Source organism: Lepus europaeus, chromosome 13 (assembly GCF_033115175.1).
Source record: "Lepus europaeus isolate LE1 chromosome 13, mLepTim1.pri, whole genome shotgun sequence".
NCBI classification, from domain to species: Eukaryota; Metazoa; Chordata; class Mammalia; order Lagomorpha; family Leporidae; genus Lepus; species Lepus europaeus.
The window spans coordinates 39851038-39875041 of NC_084839.1; the positions used below are offsets into that span (position 1 = coordinate 39851038).

The 24004-nt window shown below is 42.3% G+C and overlaps 1 protein-coding gene across 1 annotated transcript in view; it reads right to left on the reverse strand.

Moving 5' to 3' along the window:
- Positions 1–24004, reverse strand: part of THADA (THADA armadillo repeat containing) — a 375245-nt gene that overhangs the window by 270598 nt on the left and 80643 nt on the right. Inside the window, exons 23-25 of the mRNA XM_062209349.1 lie at positions 13230–13362; positions 9021–9134; positions 4270–4392 (exon numbers count right to left, since the gene is read on the reverse strand). Of these exons, the coding sequence (XP_062065333.1) occupies positions 4270–4392; positions 9021–9134; positions 13230–13362 (370 nt within the window). The remainder of the gene's footprint in view (positions 1–4269; positions 4393–9020; positions 9135–13229; positions 13363–24004) is intronic.

Genomic DNA, 24004 nt, shown 5'->3' on the forward strand with positions numbered 1-24004 from the left:
GACACTTTCCTCTGGGCGCTTGGGCATTTAGCATAACGAGCAGAGCACAGCTAGGTTTCAGCACTACATAGCCCTTGACTGGTAATCTTTTTTTTTCTTTTTAATTTATGTTTTTAAGGAATATAAATTTCATAAGTACAACCTCAGGAATATAGTTATTCTTCCCACCATACCCAGCTCCCACCCAGACTCCCACCTCTCCTCCTCCCTCTTCCCTTGGACAGGTACTCTTGAGATAGCCTCTCAACTACCAGAGAGCTTGCTGATAGCCAGAGAGGCAGAGGGGACATGCGGCAGCACTACCAGGAAGATGTAAAAGGGCCTTTTCCTTATCCTCCTCTGCAACCCACGGCAGGCTGTTCATGAACTGGCCTGCAGGAAGCAAGCTGAACATATGCCAGGTGACAATATAAACCCAGCATGGGACTAGCGGGGGCCCTGGCACATCCACTGGAGCTTCTGAGTGCTGCAGTGAGGCTGCAGGGAAAGATCAGGTGTCTCAAAATCACTGAACAGAAAGAGAAATGAATCATATTTGTAAGTAAAAATCTGCTCAGAAAATATATATATAATCTGAGAATTTTCTGAGCAATTTACTCACACACACACACACACACACAATAAATTTCTTTGACACTTATGTTTTTAACTAGTTTCCAAAATATATGTCAAAATGATCACCTCTCACTCTCTACTAATCACTTCTCTATTGTGGGCCACCATGGTATTTTGGCAGAACTAGTACAACAGCTTCCTGACTGGTCTTCCTTCTTCCTTCTTACCACCTTATAATCTAGTCTCCACTTTTAACCACATCAGTCAGAGCTCATCATTCCGCTGCTGGGAAACTCTCTCATGCAGGGCTTTGCAGCAACAGTGGGAGTCAGGGCTTCAAACCCCATGTCTGTCCCAACCACACCCATGGAGGTTCTGACTCATCCAGCAATCTCTAGATTCAGACGAGATATCACATCACAGGACATGGTGTTTAGCTTCCTTAGTAGCTCCCCAGTAGTAGTGCCAATTCCTGTTCGGATTATGTTAATGCCCCAAGGGGTGAACATTAACAAAAGAGAGAGAGAGAGATGGGAGAGAGGACTGTTGTTCCAAGAGGTGGTAGCTTCACATGGTCTGGGTGGAAGATGTACCATGTGACATGATATCAGTTCAGTCTTCCTGCAAGGCTAAGGCCCACTTGGTAATGTCTTCCTTCTTTCCTTGCCTTATTTCTTTTTTGTTTTCTTTCATTCTGGCTTCTCTGGGTTGGTATCACTCAATAAAACCATAGGGTCTAGGTTCTAGTTCCATTTGTCTTCTAAGGAAACAGGGAAAGAACCCTACAAGGTAAATGAAGTGGACATTCTCTATATTCTTGTAATAGCAAAACCTTCCTCTACAATTGCACATATTCTAGAATTTGACAGATAATAGCTGTGTGTCCTTAAAGTTATTTCAGCTCTCTGAGCTTTGTTTTCCTTATCTATAAAATGAGGATTATAGGGGCCAGTGCTGTGCTGCAGTGGGTTAAGCCACCACTTGCAACTGCCAGCATCCCATATTGGCATCACTTTGTATCCCGGCTGTTCCACTTCCAATCCAGCTCCCTGCTGAAGGCCTGAGAAAGCAGCAGAAGATTGCTCAAGAGCTTGGGCCCCTGCACCTATGTGGGAGACCAAGAAGAAGCCCCTGGCTTCTGGCTTCAGCCTAGCCCAGCTCTGGCCATTGAGGCTATTTGGGTAGTAAACCAGCAGATGGAAGATATTCTCTCTCTCTCTCTCTCTCTCTCTCTCTCTCTCTTCCTTTCTCTCTCCTCTCCCTCTCCCTCACCCTCTCACCCTCTCTCTCTATAACTCTTTCAGAGAAATAAATAAATTTTTTTAAATGGTAGATATAATGATAACAGAACTAAGAAAACAAACGTAAACAATATCGGGTACATGAAAAATACAATGTCTTATTTATTCTTATATTTCCAGGGCTTAATAGATCATCTGCAACATAGTAGATGTCCCTAATGCCTAATATGTTTACAACAATACAACTTTCCATTTTCCCTCTGTTTTAAAAATACCTATTAGGTGGCAAAGATTGAGCAATCTCCATAGTCTCAAAAAAATGAATCACTCATTTCTGATATTCGTTTTTGCTAAGACATTGACAAAATCACCAGGTTTCACTCTCTGAAAGCCCATTCACAGAAATTACTTCCTGGGTCATCTGGAATTAATGGTATGAAGAAAACAGTGCTATTTCTGGTGATCAGTTTTATGATCTCTAGCTGTCCTGATGGTCAAGACACATTCCTACCTCTCTGCTTTCTGTATTCTCTGCTTCCTGTAATGCAAAAGGTAAATAGTGTCCTCAAGAGCACTTATGCAACACTCCTAGACAGAATTCCAGAAGTCTGTATGTCTTACAGGAAGATGCACCATTTTCCAGGCAAGAGTTGGCAACCTTGAGGATCCCTCCTGGCACTGGGAGACTGCAGCCCTTTGGCAACCGCTGCAACACACTGACTCAATTAGAGGCTTATCATGCAGGTATCAGTTTGTGCAGCTCACTACTTGGAAAGACTGCCTTTCTAGTAAATACTCCATTCTGCAGGTAATGTATTAGGTCCTAGCTTCTCTTCTCCTCTTTCATGCTTCTTTTTAAAAGCCAAATTTCAAGTATCTACAAACCACATGTGTTCTCCTATATTCTAGAAGACACAAGAAGAAAATTGAAGAACCATGGTATTTCTCCTAGGAATCATGATAAAAACAAACAAAAGTTTACTTATTGAAACTCAACAACTGTACTGGGTAACATTCACTATCTTTAGAGTTTTGAATCAAAAGGCTTTTGGACAGTGATCATATTGCAAAAGAAAATGTGATCAGTGTTTCATTTCTCCCTTTTAAGTGTATGTATTGTTTTCTCAACATCTGATAGAATATATTTATAGTGTTTACTCAGCACATTGATACCCAGAAGCCATCGCATCCAAAAGAAAAAACACACTGAGAAACTAAGAAATTGTCTGCTTCCAGATCAACATCACTCATCAGTGGGGAAATGCAAATGAAAACCAGAATGAGATACCACTTTGTACCCATTAAAATAGCTGTTACCATACATTATATACATGCATTGCATGGCACCCCATAATTATATACAACTGTTATGTGTCAGTTAAAATTTTTAAATTTAATGGCTACTATAATAAAGTGGAAAACAACAAGTGTTGGTGACAATGTCTAGAAACGCATTTCTGTGCATTGCTGATAGCATATATAATGCTGCTGTGGAAAACAGTTTGGCAGTTCCTCAAAAAGCTAAACATAGAATTATCTTATGATAGACCCACAAAAACTGAAAGCAGAAACTCATACATGTGTACATCAATATTTACTATAGTACTATTTGCAACAAAGTGTGAAAACAACTTTAACACCCATCAATAAATGAGAGGATAAACAAAAATGTAGTAAATATACAAAGAATATTATTCAGCCTTAAAAAGAAAAAAAATTCTGATACTTGCTACAATGTGGATAAACCTTAAAAACATTATACTAAGTGAAATAACCCAATAAAAGCACAAATATTGTATGACCACTTATAGGAGGTATTAGACCGGGCAAATTCAGAGACAGAAAGTAGAACAGAGGTTGCCAGGGGTTGAGGGGGTGGGAGATGGAGAGTTAATGCCCTGTTGAGGATATGAAAAAGTTCTGAAAATGAACCAGTGTGGATGAAATATTGTACACGAACTGGGTATACTTGCAAATGGTTTAAATGGTAAACTGAAAAGAAAGGTAACTGTTTAAGCAAAAATAACAATGTAGTATGGGTTTTCAACATACATTTTACATAAAAATACATACATTTTACATAAAAGTAAAATGTAGAACAATAACAATATAAAGGGAGAAGAGAAACAGAAGTACACTATTATTAAGTTCTTACACTTTAAATGACATGGTGAAATATCATATGAGAATAGACTGAAATAAGTTAAAAATATCTACCATAAACCCTAAAGCAACCACTAAAATAAGAAAACCAAGAGTAATGGCTAATAAGCCAACAAACAACATAAATGAAACCATAAAAATATCAAGAATCAAAAAGTAGCACAATACCAAGGTTTATCTTTTAAAAACCCTCCTTGATAATACACAGTGCGTATATATACATATTTTATCATCTAGTGAAAGGATAGTTTACTAAAATCTACCAACAAGCTTAATTAAGTCAATGAAAATAAATGACAAAAGCACTTACTGCCCAGACGGGTGATGTAAAGCCCAGAATTGCAGCTTTAGCTCCATCGGCAACATAAGGAATAATATTTTCTCCCAGACGTGTATCTCTGAACAAAGCTCTAAGGATATTTAAAGCATGAACCTAGAACAAAGAGCTGAAAATTAGTTGTAGGTTGAAAATTATGAGAATTCTAAATCTGTACATACCCAACAGCACAGTCCGAAAACAAAAAAAGTACTGAATGGCAAGAAGAGACAACACAAAAAAAAGGAATAGCAGATTTAATTTTTAAAACACCCAGTAACTGACAGATTCATTTTTAAAAAATTGGACTTCGGGGGCCAAGGTTGTGGCATAGTAGGCTGAGCCTCTGCCTACAGCATTGGTATCCTATATGGACGCTGGTTTGTGTCCCAGCTGCTCCTCTTCTGATCTGGTTCTCTTCTTATGGCCTGGGAAAGCAGTGCAGCATGGCCCAGGTGCTTTGTCCCTTGCACCTGCATTTGGATCAGCCCAGCTCTGGCCATTGTGGCCATTTGGGGAGTGAACCAGCAGATGGAGGACCTTTCTCTTTGTCTATCCCTCTCTCTGTAGCTCTGCCTTGCAAATAAATAAATAAAATCTTAAAAAAAAAAAAATTAGACTCTAACAATGCAATAAAAAAGCCTGACACAATGAAGATATGTAGAATCCTGCACCTAACAAATAATAACACATTCTTTTCAAACACACATGAAATATGTATTTTTATTGATATAGCCACAAAGTTTCAACAATAGTGATAATATATTATGTGCTGATCACAATGGAATTAAGTTATAAATATTGCTTTAAATGCTTTAAAAATTGACACATTTTAAAATAACAGCCAAAGAAAATTAAAAAAAAAAAAAAAACTTAGAGCTGAATAATGAAGTTGGTACACATTAACATTTATAGGATCTTATATGCTGATACTTCTAAAAATCACTGAAAATGGGCCGGCGGCGTGGCTCACTTGGTTAATCCTCCACCTGCAGTGACGGCATCCCATACGGGTGCTGGGTTCTTATCCTGGTTGCTCCTCTTCCGGTCTAGCTCTCTGCTGTGGCCCGGGAAGGCAGTGGAGGATGGCCCAAGTGCTTGGGTGCCTGCACCCGCATGGGAGACCAGGAGGAAGCACCTGGCTCCTGGCTTCGGATAGGCGCAGCGCCAGCAGTAGCGGCCATTTGGAGAGTGAACCAACGGAAGGAAGACCTTTCTCTCTGTCTCTCTCTCTCACTGTCTATAACTCTACCTATCAAATAAATTTTTAAAAAATCACTGAAAATGAATGTGCTAAGTGTCCAATGAAGATGATAGAATATTTGAGAGAAAGAAAATTAAATAAGACAAGAGGGGCAAGTGCTTGGTCCAGTGGTTACGCTACCAGCTGGGACGCCCAAGTCCTAGGACAGAGTAGCTAGGTTTGAGTCCAGCTCTGGCTCCTGACTCTAACTTTCCACCAACATAGACACTGGGAGGCAGCAGTGACGGCTCAAGTACTGAGACACCTGTCACCCATGTGGAAGACCTGAATCGTGTTCCTGGCTCCTGGCTCCACTCATAGCCCAGCCCCAGCCATTTCAGGCATTTGGGGAGTGAACCAGCAGATGAGAATTCTCTCTCATCTCCCTGTCTCTCAAATAAAAAAAAAAAAATCTTTAATTCTCCTAGACACTAAAAAAAAAAAAAGAAATCCAACAAATTAACCATAAAAATAATAAATATATCCATATGATTTTACCAATGAATTCCAAACATTGAAAGAACAATCTTTTTAAAAAAAAATTTTTTTTTTGGACAGGTAGAGTTAGACAGTGAGAGAGAGAGACAGAGAGAAAGGTCTTCCTTCTGTTGGTTCACTCCCCAAATGGTCGCTACTGCTGGTGCTGCGCCTATTCGAAGCCAGGAGCCTATTCCTGGTTTTCCCATGCGGGTGCAGGCGCCCAAGCACTTGGGCCATCCTCCACTGCCTTCCCGGGCCACAGCAGGGAGCTGGACTGGAAGAGGAGCAACCAGGACTAGAACCCGGCACCCATATGGGATGCCGGCACCACAGGCGGAGGATTAACCAAGTGAGCCACAGCACCTGCCCCGTGAAAGAACAATCTTATATAAGATGTTCAGAGAAGGAAAACTACCAAACTTATTCTATTGAGTCTAGTGTAACTTGGCTATCAAAACAGCCAATAGCCACTCTTACATGTGTATTCAAGAGAATAAACACACATGCTCACCATTTATAAGAATGTTCTTAAAAATACTATTCTTTTTAAAATTTTCATTTATTTACTTTCAAACAAAATATTTAAAAGCAGATAGAGTCCGAGAAATGTAGAGAGCGCTTTCTCCTATCCACTGGTTCACTCCCTCAAAGAAACACTGTTCAGAAAAGGAACAAAAAATGAAGGGCAGACATTTGGCCTAGCAGCTGAGATGCTCACATTCCAGGCTAGAGTCCTTGGGTTTGACGGGTAACACACATAGGCCTTCCGTCTCTAGCTTCCTGGTAATGCACAGCCTGGGAGGCCACAGCAATATCTCAAGTAATTGGGTTTCTGGTTCCCAGCTTCAAATGCAGCTCGGCCAGGGCCATCACGTGCATCTGAGGAATGAACCAGCAAACGGCAGCCCTCTTTCCTTCACTCTCTGTGTGTGCCTCTCAAAGAAACAATTTTGTAAAGAAATCAAACTGAACTAGAGTTTCTAATCTTAAGAAATAATGTTGATTGAAAAATCTAAAACTATAAAAAGATAAGTACTTGATACTACAGATGTAAAAGGCGAACATAAAAGTATGACAGAAATACATGGGAGGGGCCAGTGCTGTGGTGCAGCGGGTTACGACATGGCCAGCAGCACTGGCATCCCATTCGAGTTTTGGCTGCTCTAGTCCTGATCCAGTTCCCTGCTAGTGCATCTAGGAAAGCATCAGAGGACGGCCCAAGTCCCATGACCCCTGCACCCATGTAGGAGACCAGGAAGAAATTCCTGGCTCCTGGCTTCCACCTGTCCCAAACTGCAGCCATTTGAGGAGTGAACCAGTAGATAGACAATCTCTCTCTCTGTCTCTCCTTCTCTTACTCTGTAACTCTGCCTTTCAAATAAATAAATAAATCATTAAAAAAAAAATACATAGGAATGACAACACTAACTCCAGTAGTGGCTATAGCTCAGGGGGAGAGGAATGAGACTGGCAGAAATCCACAGGGTATGTGCAATTCTACCTATAATGTTTAATTTCTTAAACTGGGATTGGTTTCAAGGATATTTGTTAGATACTATACACTTTTGTATGCTGAAATGTTTCAAAGAAACACAATAAAAATAATAAAAAATAAACAAGGGAGTTGAGGGGAGAAAAGTAAATTAACAACTAAAGCCTAAAAGAGTAGTCAAGAGACAAAATTTTTAAATTTCACTGTTTCATAAAAAATGATCACCAGAATGCCATTAATTGCTTTGAGGCAGAGTACAGCAATAATTATTCAGAATTTCTTAAAGCCAAATTTCATTTTTTAAAATGGTCTTATAAAAACAGTACATTTTTAAAGTGACAGTTAAAGAAAATGGATTCAATTATATTTTTCATACTTCATCGGAAAATGTTTTGAAATGATCATTTATGAAAGATGACTGATAACAGTTTAGTTAAATTTCTTTTTTTTTATTAATTAATTATTTTTTTTGGGGGGGGGGGACAGGCAGAGTGGACAGTGAGAGAGAGAGACAGAGAGAAAGGTCTTCCTTTGCCGTTGGTTCACCCTCCAATGGCCGCCACAGCTGCACGTTGCGGCTGGTGCACCGTGCTGATCCGAAGCCAGGACCCAGGTGCTTCTCCTGGTCTCCCATGGGGTGCAGGGCCCAAGTACTTAGGCCATTCTCCACTGCCTTCCCGGGCCACAGCAGAGAGCTGGCCTGGAAGAGGGGCAACCGGGATAGAATCCGGCACCCCGACCGGGACTAGAACCCGGTGTGCCGGCACCGCAAGGCGGAGGATTAGCCTAGTGAGCCACGGTGCCGGCCTAGTTAAATTTCTTAAAGAAATCAAGAAATTCTGTATCTTACAGTCATTGGCCACTATGTGCCATATGTTTGTGAACCCCTTCCTTTGCCAATAGCCTCCAATCTGGCCCTTGGGCAACCCTTCAACACCGCCCAAAAGCGCTGAAATAAAACTGCTTGTACGTCAGTTTTCAGTCAGTTCTATGACTGAACATGGCCTCCCCCAGTTGCATAGGAAGGTCCTACTGTGAAGAATTTCCTGAGTAAACCTAGACTACAAAGCACAAGAAATTGATAGGTATTTACTACCTAGCAATGGAGTGCAGATGTAAGAAGTGTTTAATTCAACTTTGCACATACAAGTAGTGACTAAAAGGGAAAGGCTAGCTAAAATTAAAACATGAATAAAGCAAAAGTTAAAAATGTACATCAACTCAAAAAAAGCAAGTGATAGCATATTCATTTTCTAACTTTTAGATGTAGCAATATTATAAAATATTTTAGGTAAGTTGACTGCTTTGATCCTAAGTTAAAAATAGTGCATTAGATCAAAATATATCAACTAAAGAAATGGTTTCTTTTGTGAACAGGAAAGATGAAGAACCCAAAAAAGTATCTATATATACTTCAAATAGCTGCCCATCTTCAAGAATTCTGTATGTTTAGCAGATTATTTTTAAAAAATACAGTGAAGATTTAAAAACACTGTCTTTCTAGCAGGGTTTGTATATTTCCATTATTACCTGGGGGATTGTGCTCTGTGAGTCATCTGTAGGCCCAGCCAAAGAGATCAACTCCTTCATTGTTATTTTCAACAAATCCATTTTGCCTTTCTTTGGTTCTGATGCCAACAATGCCTACGGAAAAACAAGGCAAAAATTAACAGGACTCTTATTTTACATATACCTATTTGCCATGCTCCTGAATCAATCCCCAAATGCAAAATCCCCTTTATAAAAATGGTTATCTAGACAAGCAAGTTGAGCCATGTGGCCTTGGGAAAGTGGCTTAACTTCTTCAACACTCAGATTCTTTACCTGTAAAATTACTTATTTATTTATTTATTTATTTATTTATTTAATTTGAAAGGCAGAGAGACAGAAAAGAGATACAAATCTCTCATCCACTGGTTTACTCCCCAAATGCTGACAACAACTAGAGCTGGGCCATGCTAAACTCAGGAGCCCAGGACCCAATCTGGGTCTCATGGGTGGGTGGCAGGGACCCAAATTCTTGAGCCATCACCTGCTGCCTACCAGAATGCACATGAGTAGGAAGCTGGAATCAGAAGCAGAGCTGGGACTCAAACTCAGGCACTCCAATTCTGGACGTGGGCACACAAAACAGCACCTTACGGGCGACTCCGAGGCACCAGAAGATTAAGCCTCTGCCTACAGTGTCAGCATCCCACTAGAGCACTGGCTCCAGTCTCAGCTGCTCCACTTCCAATCCAGCTCCCTGCTAGTGTACCCAGGAAAGCAGCAGAGGATAGCTTAAGTGCTTTGTCCCCTGCACTCCTGTGAGAGACCCAGAGGAAGCTCCTGGCTCCTGGCTTTGACCTGGCCCAGCCCCAGCCATTGCAGTCACTTGGGGCCTGAACCAGCAGATGGAAGATTTCTCTCTTTCTCTCTCCTTTTCTCTCTGTATCTCTGCCTTTCAAATAAAAAAGGAAAGAGAGAGAGAAGAGAATGAAAAAGAGAGAGAGAGAGAGAAGAGAAAGAAAATCCAGCATCTTAATTGTTGCACCAAATGCCCACCACTGTAAAATGAGATTAAGGCAAAATCCCACCATTCCTGAGATCACTTCCAGTTTGCTTGCTAATTACATAATTCTAAGAGTCTGAGAAATGACTCTTCTTGACAGTTCCTTAAAGACTTCAATTAGGTGGAGGGCTCAACCACAATATGCAACTCAGTTTGGTAACACATTTATTCCACTCTAAATTTCTCTTCTTTAAAAAAAAAAAAAAAAAACTGGATTAAATTTCCTCTAATAATTTTGAGGCTCCCTAGAGATTGATCAGTTCTTTACTTCTTTCCAGAAGAGTATACCTGGAGGACTAATCAACTCACAATCACAGCACTGGAAACTCCAGGAGACGAAAATACTACAAGCTCTACAGGGCTCCTACATTTGAATTTTCAAGCAGCTGCTTATTTGCCTTGTTTCTAACACTTTGCCAACAGCCAGTAAACAAAAATAAGAAATCAACCACTTGAGGCAACAAAAAGTAGTGAAATACTGACACGTGCTACAGAATGGACCTTGAAAACATTATGTGAAGTAAAAGAAGCCAGATGCAAAGACCACATACTGTATGATTCCATTTGTATGAAATACCCAGAATAGACAAATCTATAAGAGAGAAGCTAGAACAGTGGTTGTCTTGGGCTGGGAGTAGAAAGGGGGCATAGCTAATGGGGATAGTGGATTTGGGGGATGATGCTCTAAAATCAGACTGTGGTGATGGTTGTGCAGCTCTGCGAATATACTAAAAATCACTGACCTGTGCATGTTAAAAGCACAAATTGCTCAGTGAGTTATATCTCAAAAAAACTGTTAAAAGTCAGGTTAGCCATACTTTCAGACTCCCTCTATACCTACTCTTCATAAGTATGTAGTTACTGGTTCCCAAGTGTGACAGTTTTAACTTATTCAGCTTCTTCTGAAGCATTTATAATCCATAAAAGAGGAATATTAAGATACACACACAAAATAGTGAAGTTTAAAAGAAATGTCCTGGGGTTGGTGTTATGGTGCTGTAGGACAAGTCGCCACAGGCCCGCATCCCATCTAGGAATGCCTGGAGGAGTCCCACCTCCACTTCCCATCCAGCTTCCTGATAATGCGCACCCTGGGAGGCAGCAGATGATGGCCCAAGTACTTGGGTCCCTGCTATGCACACGGGAGACCCAGATGCAGTTCCTAGCATCTGGCTTTGGTCTGGCCCAGACCTGGCTGTTGCAGGCATGTGGGGAAAGTGCCAGCAATGGAAGATCTCTCCCTCTCCCTTTCTCTCTCTCACTCTTTCTGTTATTCTTTCAAATAAGTAATTTAAACTTTAAAAAAGAGATTTCTCACAGTGCATTTATGCTCAGAAAGACTATTTTAAAAAATTATATCTGTCTACATAGTCAACTCAAAAGTTAAGCATATTTTCTTTTAGACTTCATTCAAATTAAATAAGAAAGCTACAAACAATTACTAAAGCGCCTTCTGGGGAAGATCGGGTTTTTTCCCCAAAGACGTAGGCAAAGTTGTGCCACGGCTGAGGTGAGAAAAGTACACCTTGTGATCATCTGTCCCTAAAACCAATACTTGGAACTAGCTGAGCACCAGAGTACAATGAGCACACAGCACAAACATGCGACAAGACCTTGCTCCTTCCTTTACACTCATCCCCAGATTGACAACGAAGGCGTGAACACACCAGGGCAGAATGAATTACAAGCAGGAGAGAGAACTACACCAATACAGTATGGGCCAGATGAGGGAGAAGGGGATTTCTGAAGGTCACTAAAATCTGTCCAGAAAAACTAAGCCAACGATCTCTGTCAAAAACCTCTGCAATTCACACCCACTGTCACCAAAATAACCATGCAGGAACCTTGGGATTTTGAGGGAGGAATAAGAGAAAGAAGGAAACAACATAGGAGCCCTAAAGACACAGAGCCTTAATTTCACTTCTTGTTACTTTTATTATACTTCACCATTCCTAGACTTTACTCTGTATTAAACAAAGGCCTTTTGAGATAGGACAGATTAAATATTGTGAGGGTACTGCTTTTTATTCTTTGGGTTCAGGAAGGTGATAATTTCTTAATTTCTACATTGTGAAAATAAATATTTTCCAATCAATAGCAGTATCTGAGTGTGCAAATACGAAGCCGTCTTTAAGGTATAATGATCCATGAGAAAAAGCAAGGGCTCACAGTGCTTCTTTCTATGGCCCAAAGAAAAACACACTAATTCAGACATATTCTCATAGGAATAGGGGCTCAAGAGTCAGATTGCCTACACCCATGTCTTAGCCTGGCTTTGACCATACCCATGGCCTCTGGAAAGTAACTTAACTTTTCTGAGCTCTAGCTCCTTCATCTAGGATATATGCATGTTAACAATACCTATATCACAGGGCTAAGGGAAGGATTGAAAAAAGTAATATATGTGAAATAACCACTAATAACTGTTAACTATTACTGAGATTATGATTATCTTCTGGATGGAGTCAAATGAATCTGTTAACATTGGTGGCCTACAGGAAGAATTTTGAGGGTCTTGAAATGAAGACTTTATTTTTAAAGATGTATTTATTTATTTGAAAGGCAGAGTTATGAAGAGAGAGGGAGAGATAACGAAAGAGATCTTCCATCTGCTGGTTTACTCCCCCAGATGGCTGCAATGGCCAGGGCTGGGCCAGGCCAAAGCCAAGAGCTCCATCTGGGTCTCCCACATGAGTGGCAGGGGCCCAAATACTTGAGCAATCTTCCAATGCTTTCCCAGGAGCATCAGCAGGGAGCTGGAATGGAAGTAGAACAGCAGGGATTTGAACAGGCGCCCAATGTGTGATGCCAGCATCACAGGCTATGGATCCACCTGCTATGCCAAACTGCCAGCCCTAAAGACTTTTTTTTTTAAGAAAATGTAACATATGCACTTCCTGGAAGGGAGCAATGAATGTATCACAGTGATGTCTCCCTACTTAATACATAAGCGATATAATTATTCATCATACCACATTCTGTTTACATTACAAGATTGACCTCTTAGAGGGTTTGTTCCAAGAACAGAAATGCCACAGGAACACACTGTCCATGCAGCAAAACAAAGTCTCAGAGAACTGAAAAGACAGAAATATCCCTCATGCAATATGTGCACTCATGTGTTAAGGGGATCAGAATACACCACCATCAAAAGACAAACAAGCCACTGCCGTCCTGTAGATAAGTACCTGTATGTAGAAAGGAATTCCAGCACTGCGCCTTGTGGCACAGAGTTTAGAGGAAGGATCACTGCATTTAATTTCCTCCAGAACACTCCATAACCACTGTTCCGGCAGCTTGTGCAGACTCACATCAGGGCACCTAAAGGGCATATACAAACAAACGTTAGCAATTATCGAGCACCAAAAGGTGAATGCACAAGCTACTGATATAAGTAACAGCTTTAGGAAACAGTCACCCTTACACTGGGTGGGAGGTGTTGAACTAAAAAGTCGCCCTTGTATTTTCCATCTACTCTCCTTATCATGGGTCTTAGGGTTCAGTTATTGAAGATTCCACAACTTGTGTGTGTGGAGCATGTGCCTGACTGCTAAAGAAGCTTTAGCACATAGGTCCACAACCATGCTCCAAGTGCTGTGAAGAGGCTAGTCAAGCCCTCACACGTCTTATGCTGGTAAGACTCAAGATTTCCAACAAAGAAAACAGAACTTTATTGTTTACTGTGACTTATGTTCTATACTTACAGAAATTACACTGAAATAAAACATTTTAAACTATTCCTTAGTAACCACTTCATCTCTCTCACAATGTGGCCTCCCACAAATAAATCCTAGAGAGAACCAGACCCTAGAGAGAATCAAGAAAGCCAGGTACTGCAGAGAGGCGTAAACGTTGTAAGGTTCTGCTCTACCACATTGAGTGTAATTATAGAGCTTAACACACAATTTACCTCTTCTAATATCTACACTTATGTCCTACCAGACTCTATACTATTATTGGAAGAAATAGCATATTTAGTGATAAGTACACAAATTATCATAGGAAGATAACTGAATTTAATTGAAATTAATATATGAAAATAAAGTCCAAAGGAAAAAATAATATTTTCTAAATTGAGAGATACCAGAAAAATATCTGATTTCTAATAAATATTGAGAATTAGATGTCCTAAAAACACATTTGGGGGGGGACAGCCCTGTGGAGGAGTAGGTAAATCTGCTGCCTGCAGTGCCAATATCCCATATGGGCGCTGGTTCAAGTCCTAGTTGCTCCACTTCCAATCCAGCTCTCTGCTATGGCCTGGGAAAGCAGTGGAGGATGGCCCACGTCCTTGGGCCCCTGCACCCGAATGGGAGACCCTGAGGAAGCTCCTGGCTCCTGGCTTTGGATCCACCCAGTTCCAGCTGTTGCAGCCGTTTGGGGAGTGAACCAGCAGATGAAGACCTTTCTCTCTCTCTCTCTCTCTCTCTCTCTCTCTCTGGCTCTCTGTAACTCTGCCTTTCAAATAAAATAAATAAATCTTTAAATACACACACATATTTAGAATTTTTTCCCAATTATTCTCATTTAGTGTAAAATAAACAACTTCAGTTTGTGACTAAAACAACAATAACTCAAATTTAGCTGTATGTTCCATATAGAATAACACATATACATAATACTACTTTAAAGGATGCATTTTTAAGAGTTTGCTAAGAATATTTCAGCAAATACTTCAGCCATAAAGGCTACAATCAAATCTCCCTGGTCTTGGTTGGCTGTGATTTTAAGCTTCCTTCCAGCATCGTTTAAAGCACATCACCTCAATCTATTTCTTCCCACTCACCCCTCTTGGCCACTAAAACCACCTATCACAAACATGAACCCTAGCTCAAAAGAGATTCAAAAACCTAACAATCAAATGCATTGTGTGAACCCTGTTTATATTTGGATATGAATAAACCAAATGTCAAAAAGAAGTAACAGAGGAAATGTGTTACGTGCTAGGTACTATATGACCACAAGGAATTATTCACAGGATGTGTCGGTAGCATTGTGGACATGGAAGAAAACATCCATATTTTTGGAGATACATACTGAAGTACATAGGAGTAAAAGATACAAACCAGAGATGGCCTTCATAATTTTCAGCAAACAACAATGAAAAAAAAGAGACTGAAGTAAGTGGGGAAAAACTGTTATAAATCTGGGTAATGGGGGGCCGGCGCCGTGGCTCACTTGGTTAATCCTCCGCCTGTGGCGCTGGCATCCCATATGGGTGCCGGGTTCTAGTCTAGTTGCTTCTCTTCCAGTTCAGCTCTCTGCTGTGGCCCAGGAGGGCAGTGGAGGATGGCCCAAGTGCTTGGGCCCCTGCACCGGCGTGGGAGACCAGGAAGAAGCACCTGGCTCCTGGCTTGGGATCGGTGCAGCGCGCTGGCCGTAGCAGCCATTTGGGGGTTAAACCAATGGAAGGAAGACCTTTCTCTCTGTTTCTCTCTCTCTCTCTCTCACTGTCTAACTCTGCCTAATTAAAAAAAAAAAAAAATCTGGGTAATGGGGAGAATCAATTAATTATATTAGTCTTTCTACTTTTAAATATGATTGTGTATTTATGTATATATATATATATTGTGTGTATATATATATATGTACGTATACACACACACATTTACGTTTGAATATTCCACAACTGACGTGACCTTCTCACACGTTTACATTTTTGAAAATTGAAATTGCTTCCCAACCACTGGATTTCATATCTTTAAAAAATCAAGATAAATGTCCTGTGTTTCATGGAATAATTCTTTTTATCTTTTTAAAGACTGAAAAACAGGGGTTGGAGAGCAGGGAAGGAGAGAAAGGAAGAGATCCTCTATGCATTGAATCACTCTACAAATGCCCCCAATAGTCAGGGATGGGCTAAGCTGAAGTCAGGAGCCAGAAACTCTATCATGTCTCCCACCTGGGTGACAGGGACTCAGTACTTGACCCATCATCTGCTGCCTCCCAGGCACATTAGCAGAGTTGGATTGGAAGTGGAGTAGCCAGGATATGGGATGTGCCTGCTGTGCCACAACACTAGCATCCTGGAGTTATTTCTTTATTATTAATATTGTTGGTTTGCTATCATCCTCACATGGTATTCTGATCAAAAACTGAAATCAGAAGTAGGCATTTGGCCTAGTGGTTAAGACCCCTACGTCCCAAATAAAAGTGCCTGAGTTTATACCTAGTCCCAGCTCCTGACTCCAGCCTCCTGCTAACAGAGACCCTAGAAGGCAGCAGTGATAGTGCAGGTAATTGGGTTCCTGCCACTCAGACCTGAATTGAGTTCCAACCTCACAATTGTAGCTTCTTGGCCACTGGAGACATTTGGGGAATATACCAGCAGATGGGAGGCACTCCTTCTCTCAGTCCATTCCTCTGTTTGTCTCTATCTCTTTGCCTCTCAAATAAATACTTCGAAAAAATATTTATTTTATTTAGACAGGGAGAAACACAGAGAGAGCTCCCATCTCCAGGCTCACGTCTCACACAACAACCTGGGGCCGACTGGGTCAAAGCCAAGAGCCAAGAGCCAGCAACCCAATCTAGGTCTCCCATGTGGGTGGCAGGGAGATTCAACTATTTAAATAATCACTGCTGCCTCCCAGTGTGTGCATTAGCAGGAAGTCAGCATCAGGGGCAGATCTGGGGCCATGTAGAAGAGGTTCTAGCAAAACCAATCAGCCAACCAGAGAAGGCAGGCAGGCCTGGGAACAGAGTGGGCTGCTCTCTCCAAGAATCACCCTTCCATGCAAGAACTAGCTCTTGAATAATAACCAAATCTTGATCTATCTAACTCCTCTTCCATCCCGATCAAACTCTCTTAGCTTGAAAGTTCACCTAAGACCTAGACTCAACCCCGCTACTTAAATGTAACCAAATTACTATATAGAAATCTGTTCTCTTTGCTGGTTCCCATACTAACACACAAAACACACACACACTCACACACTCTCTCTCTCTCTCTCTCTCTCCATATTCCCAACTAAGAATGTCTCCACATGTATCCTTATTCATGCAAACTGCTGAAGCTGCTTTCAAATACTGCACCTCACAAGGACCTTTCCTTTCTCTAAGTTGCTAATTTACTTGCGGCAACTACTAGGCATAAGGTGAACAGGGGTCTACACAGTATCACATCATTTCAGCTAGACTTTGAAGGATGTGTGTAGGTAGAATAGTGGAAGGCCCATTTATGTGGGGCTGAGAAAATAGATGAATTGACTGGGGAACAGCTTAAGTCAAGGCCCCAGAGGCACTTCCCTGATTTAGATTCTTGGCTACTCTAACTGTAAACAGTTATGCAAGCCTATTTATTCCTTTGAGTATTACATACTCAGGACCAAATTCTCCTTGTTAATTTTGGGAATTTGAAAACAAAGGCCTGAAGAATGTGCTACAAGGCCAAGTCTGGCAAAAGGCTCTCAAGAAAGCCCTCTCTGCCCAAGGCCAGGGATTCAGAAAGCTCAGGAGCTGTGGGAAATGCTCAAAGCACCAACTCCTTCCATCCAGTCTAAACCTTGTTCTGCTCTAGAATGCCCCAGGATCAAATCAGCATTAATGCAGAACCCTTTAGTTGTCTGGTTTCCAATTTGGATTTTGTCACTGGATCATATATTCCTGACTCCCTTGCTTCCTACTGCTGCATCTCTCGAAGGCCAGTCTTGCCACACAGATACATAAAAGAATTTAGCCCAATAGGCCGGCGCCGCGGCTCACTAGACTAATCCTCTGCCTTGTGGCACCGGCACACCAGGTTCTAGTCCCGGTTGGGGCACCGATCCTGTCCCGGTTGCCCCTCTTCCAGGCCAGCTCTCTGCTGTGGCCAGGGAGTGCAGTGGAGGACGGCCCAAGTCCTTGGGCTCTGCACCCCATGGGAGACCAGGAGAAGCACCTGGCTCCTGCCATAGGATCAGCGCAGTGCGCCGGCCGCAGCACGCCTACCGCGGCGGCCATTGGAGGGTGAACCAACGGCAAAAGGAAGACCTTTCTCTCTGTCTCTCTCTCACTGTCCACTCTGTCAAAAAATAAAAAAAATAAAAAATTTAAAAAAATTAAAAAAAAAAAAATTTAGCCCAATAATAGAATCTCCACCCTTTTTACCAAAATGAGGCACACTATATTTTAAACAAAACTGGTGTATATGTTTTATTTAAGTTATCATACGGCCGGCACTGTGGCTCACTTGACTAATCCTCCACCTGTGGCGCCAGCACCCAGGGTTCTAGTCCCGGCTGGGGCGCTGGATACGAGTCCCGGTTGCTCCTCTTCCAGTCCAGCTCTCTGTTGTGGCCCGGGAAGGCAGTGGAGGATGGCCCAAGTGCTTGGGCCCTGCACCCGCATGGGAGACCAGGAGGAGGCACCCGGTTACTGGCTTCAGATCGGCACAGCGCTGGCCATAGCAGCCATTAGAGGAGTGAACCAACGGAAGAAAGACTTTTCTCTCTGTCTCTCTTTCACTGTCTATAACTCTCTCTCTGTCTCTCTCTCTCACTGTCTAACTCTGCAAAAAATTAAAAAAAAAAATTAAGTTATCATACTACCTGCCACAATGACTACTGAATGCTCACTATACATCAGTTACAAGAGCAGGGTTTTCTTTTTTTTTTTTTTAAAGTTTTTTTTTTTTTTTTTTTTTCCTTTTTGACAGGTAGAGTGGATAGTGAGAGAGAGAGACAGAGAGAAAGGTCTTCCTTTGCCATTGGTTCACCCTCCAATGGCTGCCGCGGCTGGTGCACTGCAGCCGGCGCACCGCCCTGATCCGATGGCAGGAGCCAGGTGCTTATCCTGGTCTCCCATGGGGTGCAGGGCCCAAGGACTTGGGCCATCAAGAGCAGGGTTTTCATACCTTATTTTACCTCATCCTCGCAACACAACAGCTCTGTGAGCAAGTATCATTTTTTCCCAACCAACAGATGAGAGGGAGTATATCACAATGGTTAGGAACACACGCTGTGGAGCCCAGTTATAAGGCTTAGAATCCCGCTCTGCCATCAAATAGCTGTATGATCCAGGGCAATTTACATCACCTCTCCACTTCTCACTTTCCTGCTCTATACAATGAAGATCATTGGAAGCAATAACTGAATTTATTTTGTAATGTGTATAATAAGGTCTTTTTTTTTTTAAGATTGATTTATTTGAAAGACAGAGTTGGGGCCAGTGCTGTGATGTAGCAGGTAAAGCCACCGCCTGCAGTGCCAGCATCCCATATGGGCACTGGTTTGAGTTCCGGCTATTCCACTTCCAATCCAGCTCTTTGCTATCACCTGGGAAAGCAGAAGATGGCCCAAGTCCTTGGGCCCCTACACCTGTGTGGGAGACTCAGAGGAAGCTCCTGGTTCCTGGCTCCGGATCAGCACAGCTCTGGCTGTTGCGGCCTACTGGGGAGTGGACTAGTGGATGGAAGACCTCTCTCTCTCTCTCTCTCTCTCCCTCTCTCTGTGTAACTCTTTCAACTAAATAAATAAATATTAAGAAAGAAAGAAAGGGTCGGCGCCGTGGCTCAACAGGCTAATCCTCCGCCTAGCGGTGCCGGCACACCAGGTTCTAGTCCCGGTCGGGGCGCCAGATTCTGTCCCGGTTTCCCCTCTTCCAGGCCAGCTCTCTGCTGTGGCCTGGGAGTGCAGAGGAGGATGGCCCAAGTACTTGAGCCCTGCACCCCATGGGAGACCAGGAGAAGCACCTGGCTCCTGCCTTCGGATCAGCGCGGTGCGCCGGCAGCCATTGGAGGGTGAACCAACGGCAAAAGGAAGACCTTTCTCTCTGTGTCTCTCTCTCACTGTCCACTCTGCCTGTCAAAAAAAAAAAAAAAAGAGAGAGAGAGAGAGAGAGAGAGAAAGAAAGTTAGTTAGTTACAGAGAAGGGGGAGAGAATGTGAGAGGGAGAGAGAGATCTTCTGAAATCTACTAATTCCCCAAATGGCCACAACAGCCAGGACTAGGCCAAGCCAAAGCCAGGGGCCTAGAACTCCATACTGGTCTCCCACAAGGGTGGCAGGGGACCAAGCAACTTGGGTCATCCTCAGCTACTTTCCCAGGCATATTTACAGGGAGATAGGCCAGAAACAGGGCAGCCAGAACGCAAAGCAGCACTCCGATATGGGACACCAGTGTTGCAAGTGGCAGCCTAACCCACTGTGCCAGATTGCTGGCCCCATAATAGTTTTCCAAGCTATTATGCATGAGAAAAGCAAATTTTAAAGTTTCAACTAATCTTCTGACAGAGAAAGAACAGCTGGCTTACATCTTGACAACATATCCTCCGACACACAGTACATATTAGTCAGACACGAAGTGTACAAACACAAACCCCTCAAGCTCAACAACAAAGCAATCATCTGGGTACAACTGAAGGGAAATGCAAAGCAGTAAGCGTGCTGACAGCAGAGACCCACCAGGCTTCAGGTTTAGAATCAGAGTGGTGGACAGGAAGCCAGCTCCCGTGGAAAAACTCACCTTACCTCAGGAAACTCTCCATGAAAGAAGACTGAAAAGGGGGCCTCTGCCAGTTGCCAGGGCTGCAGCAGTGGGAAAATCATGGGCACAGGGAACTAACCGCAGACCAGGTTCCTAAGTCAGGAACTAGATCTGTGATGTCCCCATAGCAGTGTGGAGTGGGAAATCCAACATGCTGCTATCTGATCTCGTGCTTCAGATGGAGAAGAATGATCCCAGAGCAGAAACAAAGCTACCAAAGAAGCCTCTAATCACAGGCAGCGAACCAAAAAGCAAAAATATACACCTTCTAAGATGTGCGAGAAGAAGTTAAATAATTTGCCCAAGGTCATACAGGGAATAAGTGATGGAGAGAATGAAAACGTAGATCGCACCCAAGTCCCTGCTTAGTGAAAAGGCTGACTTCAAGGTGTCTGCCGCGAATGCTCAGTAACACATCTGGCTTGATCTGGCTCGTGATAAAGACACCATCAAATCTCTACTGTTTGCTTCAGTGGATTTCATTCCTTCATTAAAAAAAAAATCTATTAAGTACCTGGTATTTGCCTTGCACTATGCTGTGCCCTAGAAACAGATCATTATAATAAAAATTCCAAACAGCACATAATTCAGAAAGCATTTTCAGGTTGCTTTGGAAGGTATTTCCAGAGTATATTGTTTTAAGAATCCTAATCCTAATCCTATTTTATTCAGGTTACTTTCAAATTGAGTTCAGTCCCTATATATTTACCTAAGGATGGGGGGTTGAAGTAGTTCTGAGTGAAAGGGATGGAAAGCTAGCTGGGGAACTGAAACAGTCTACCGAAAACCCATTCGATGGGTAACTCGCTTATGACTGACTTGAAACGAACTGTGCCTCATTCACTTTGGAAGTACTCCAGCTCCCTTGGGGAACGAGCAAAGTTTATTATGTTAATCAAGTCTTTTCTTATATTAACTGAATGATTCATGGTGGCCTAAAGAAATGACTTCACCTGAAAACACAAAGCAACTAACTTCAAATTAACACATGAAGTACACTGAAAGACAATCTACAAAGCAAATTTCCCAGAAAACTATCAAGACTGGATTGCCAGGAAATGAATCCTATGTAACCTCAACTGAGTCGGGGAAGCCTCTGCCTACATCTTTCTTTACTAAATCATAGTTACCATGTTATCACTAAGGGCTTCTAGCACTAGAGAGGAGACTCCTGTCCCTTCTGCATAAACAGACTTTCAATCTTTTTAAAAAGAGATTTATTTATTTATTTGAAAGGCAGAGTTACACAAAGAGGGAGAGATAGAGAGAGGATCTTCTATCCACTGGTTCACTCCCCTAATGGCTGCAACAGCTAGGACTGAGCCAGGCCGAAGCCAGAAACCAGGGGCTTCTCCCAGGTCTCCCACGTGGGTGCAGGAGCCCCAGTGCTTGGATCATCTTCCACTGCTTTCCCAGGAGCATTAGCAGGAAGGTAGGTTGGAAGTGGGGCAGCCAGGACTCCAACTGGTGCCCATATGGGATGCCAGCATCACAGGTGGAGGCTTAACCCATTATGCAACAATGCCAGCCCCCAGATTTTCATTTTGTATGGGATAAGAATAATCCAGGGCTGGCAATATGGCACAGCGGGCAAAGCTGCCCCTACTTCTAATACAGCTCCCTGCTAATGCACCTGTGAAAGCAGAGGAGGAAAGCCCAAGTGTTTGACCTCTACACCCACATGGGAGACCCAGAAGAAGCTCCTGGCATCAGCCTGGCCCAGCCCTGATCATTGCAGCCATTTGGAGAGTGAACCAGTGGATAGAAAATTTCTCTGTCTCTCCTTCTCTCTCTCTGTAGCTCTGCTTTCAAATAAATAAAATAAATCTTTTTAAAAGAAAAATACATATCAATAAAAGCAAAACTATATATTTGCTAATTGTTAATAAATTTTTACCTTACCATGGTTCTTAATTCTCTTTTATTTTTCATTTGCTAATCATTTAAAAATTATCTGAATAATGTAAAAAAAAACAAGAGTTCATTTTGGGGACAAAACTAGAATTTGTCCCTAACAGTGATACCAAATAATGGTACATGTTAACTCAAGCTCAATATCATCAGCCATCATCATCATCATCATCATCATCATCATCTGAAAACAGTAATAAACAATAATTTAAACAGATTCTTAACACAACACCACATCTGTAGATTCCGAAAACACTATATAACACATAACAGAGTAAATGACATAGGCAATGAAAAGGTTAAAACACAATACAGGGGCCAGCACTGTGATGTAGCGGGTAAAGCTGCTGCTTGCAGTGCCTGTATCCCATATGAGTTCCAGCTACTCCACTTCCAATCCAACTCCCTGCTAATGCACCTGAGAAAGCAGCAGAAGATGGCCCAAGTGCATGGGCCCCTGTCACCCATGTAGAAGACCAGTAAGAAGCTCCTGGCTCCTGGCTTCTGACCCACCCCTGGTCATTGCAGCCATCTGGGGAATGAACCAGTGGATGGAATATCTATCTCTATCTCTTCCTTTCTCTAATTCTGCCTTTCAAATAAATAAAAAAATAAACAATATTAAAACACACATACACAGGGCTGGTGCTGTGCAGTAGCGGGTTAAAACCCTGGCCTGCAGTGGCCGCATCCCATATGGGCACCGGTTTGAGGCCCAGCTACTCCACTTCCAATCCATCTCCCTACTAATGCGCCTGGGAAAGCAGCAGAGCATGACCCAAATCCTTGGGCCCCTGTAGCCACAAGGGAGATCCAGAAGAAGCTTCTGGCTCCTGGCTTCATATTGGCTCAGCTCCAGCCACTGCAGCCATTTGGGGAGTGAACCAGCAGATGGAAGACCTCTCTCTATCTCCACCTCTCTTTGTAAGTCTGTCTTTCAAATAAATAAAATAAATCTTTAAAACACACACACAAACACACACACACACAATACAAAGACATGAGAATTCTGTTCTTGTATTCAGAGGAAATCAGAGGATACCAGACAGCATGTACCTACCTGCACATGAAGAAGAAGAGGAAGAAGAGGAGAAGGAAGGGAAGGAGGATGAGAAAGAAGAGAAGAAAAGAAAAAAAAGACAGTGAAGGAAAGAAGGAAGGGTGGGACTGGTGGAAGGGTGAGGCTTTCAGGGCCAAGTAGTTGGAAAGAAATCCAATATTAGAATCACTTCTAACCTCCATCCTACTGCTGAGGTTGCTATAAGGAACTCTACACTTACCCAAGTCTAAAGATTTGTGTAACAAAGTTTATAGCTGCCTTTAACATAGAAAGCAAACAGATTACCTACTTTGAAGGGGGAGTGTGGGGGGACCTTAAATTGGGGTACCATATCATTTAAATTTAAACTGGGAAAAGAAAATCTACCTACCATGTCAAAACAGGTGCTTACTTTCACAAGTTATGTACTTTAAAAATTCCATGCACTAGTCTAAAATCACCTACTAATGATACTGAACAAAGTGATCTAAGGTTCCAAGTAAAGGTAAGAAACAAATCAGGAAAGGATAGCGGTAGCTTAGAGAAGAAC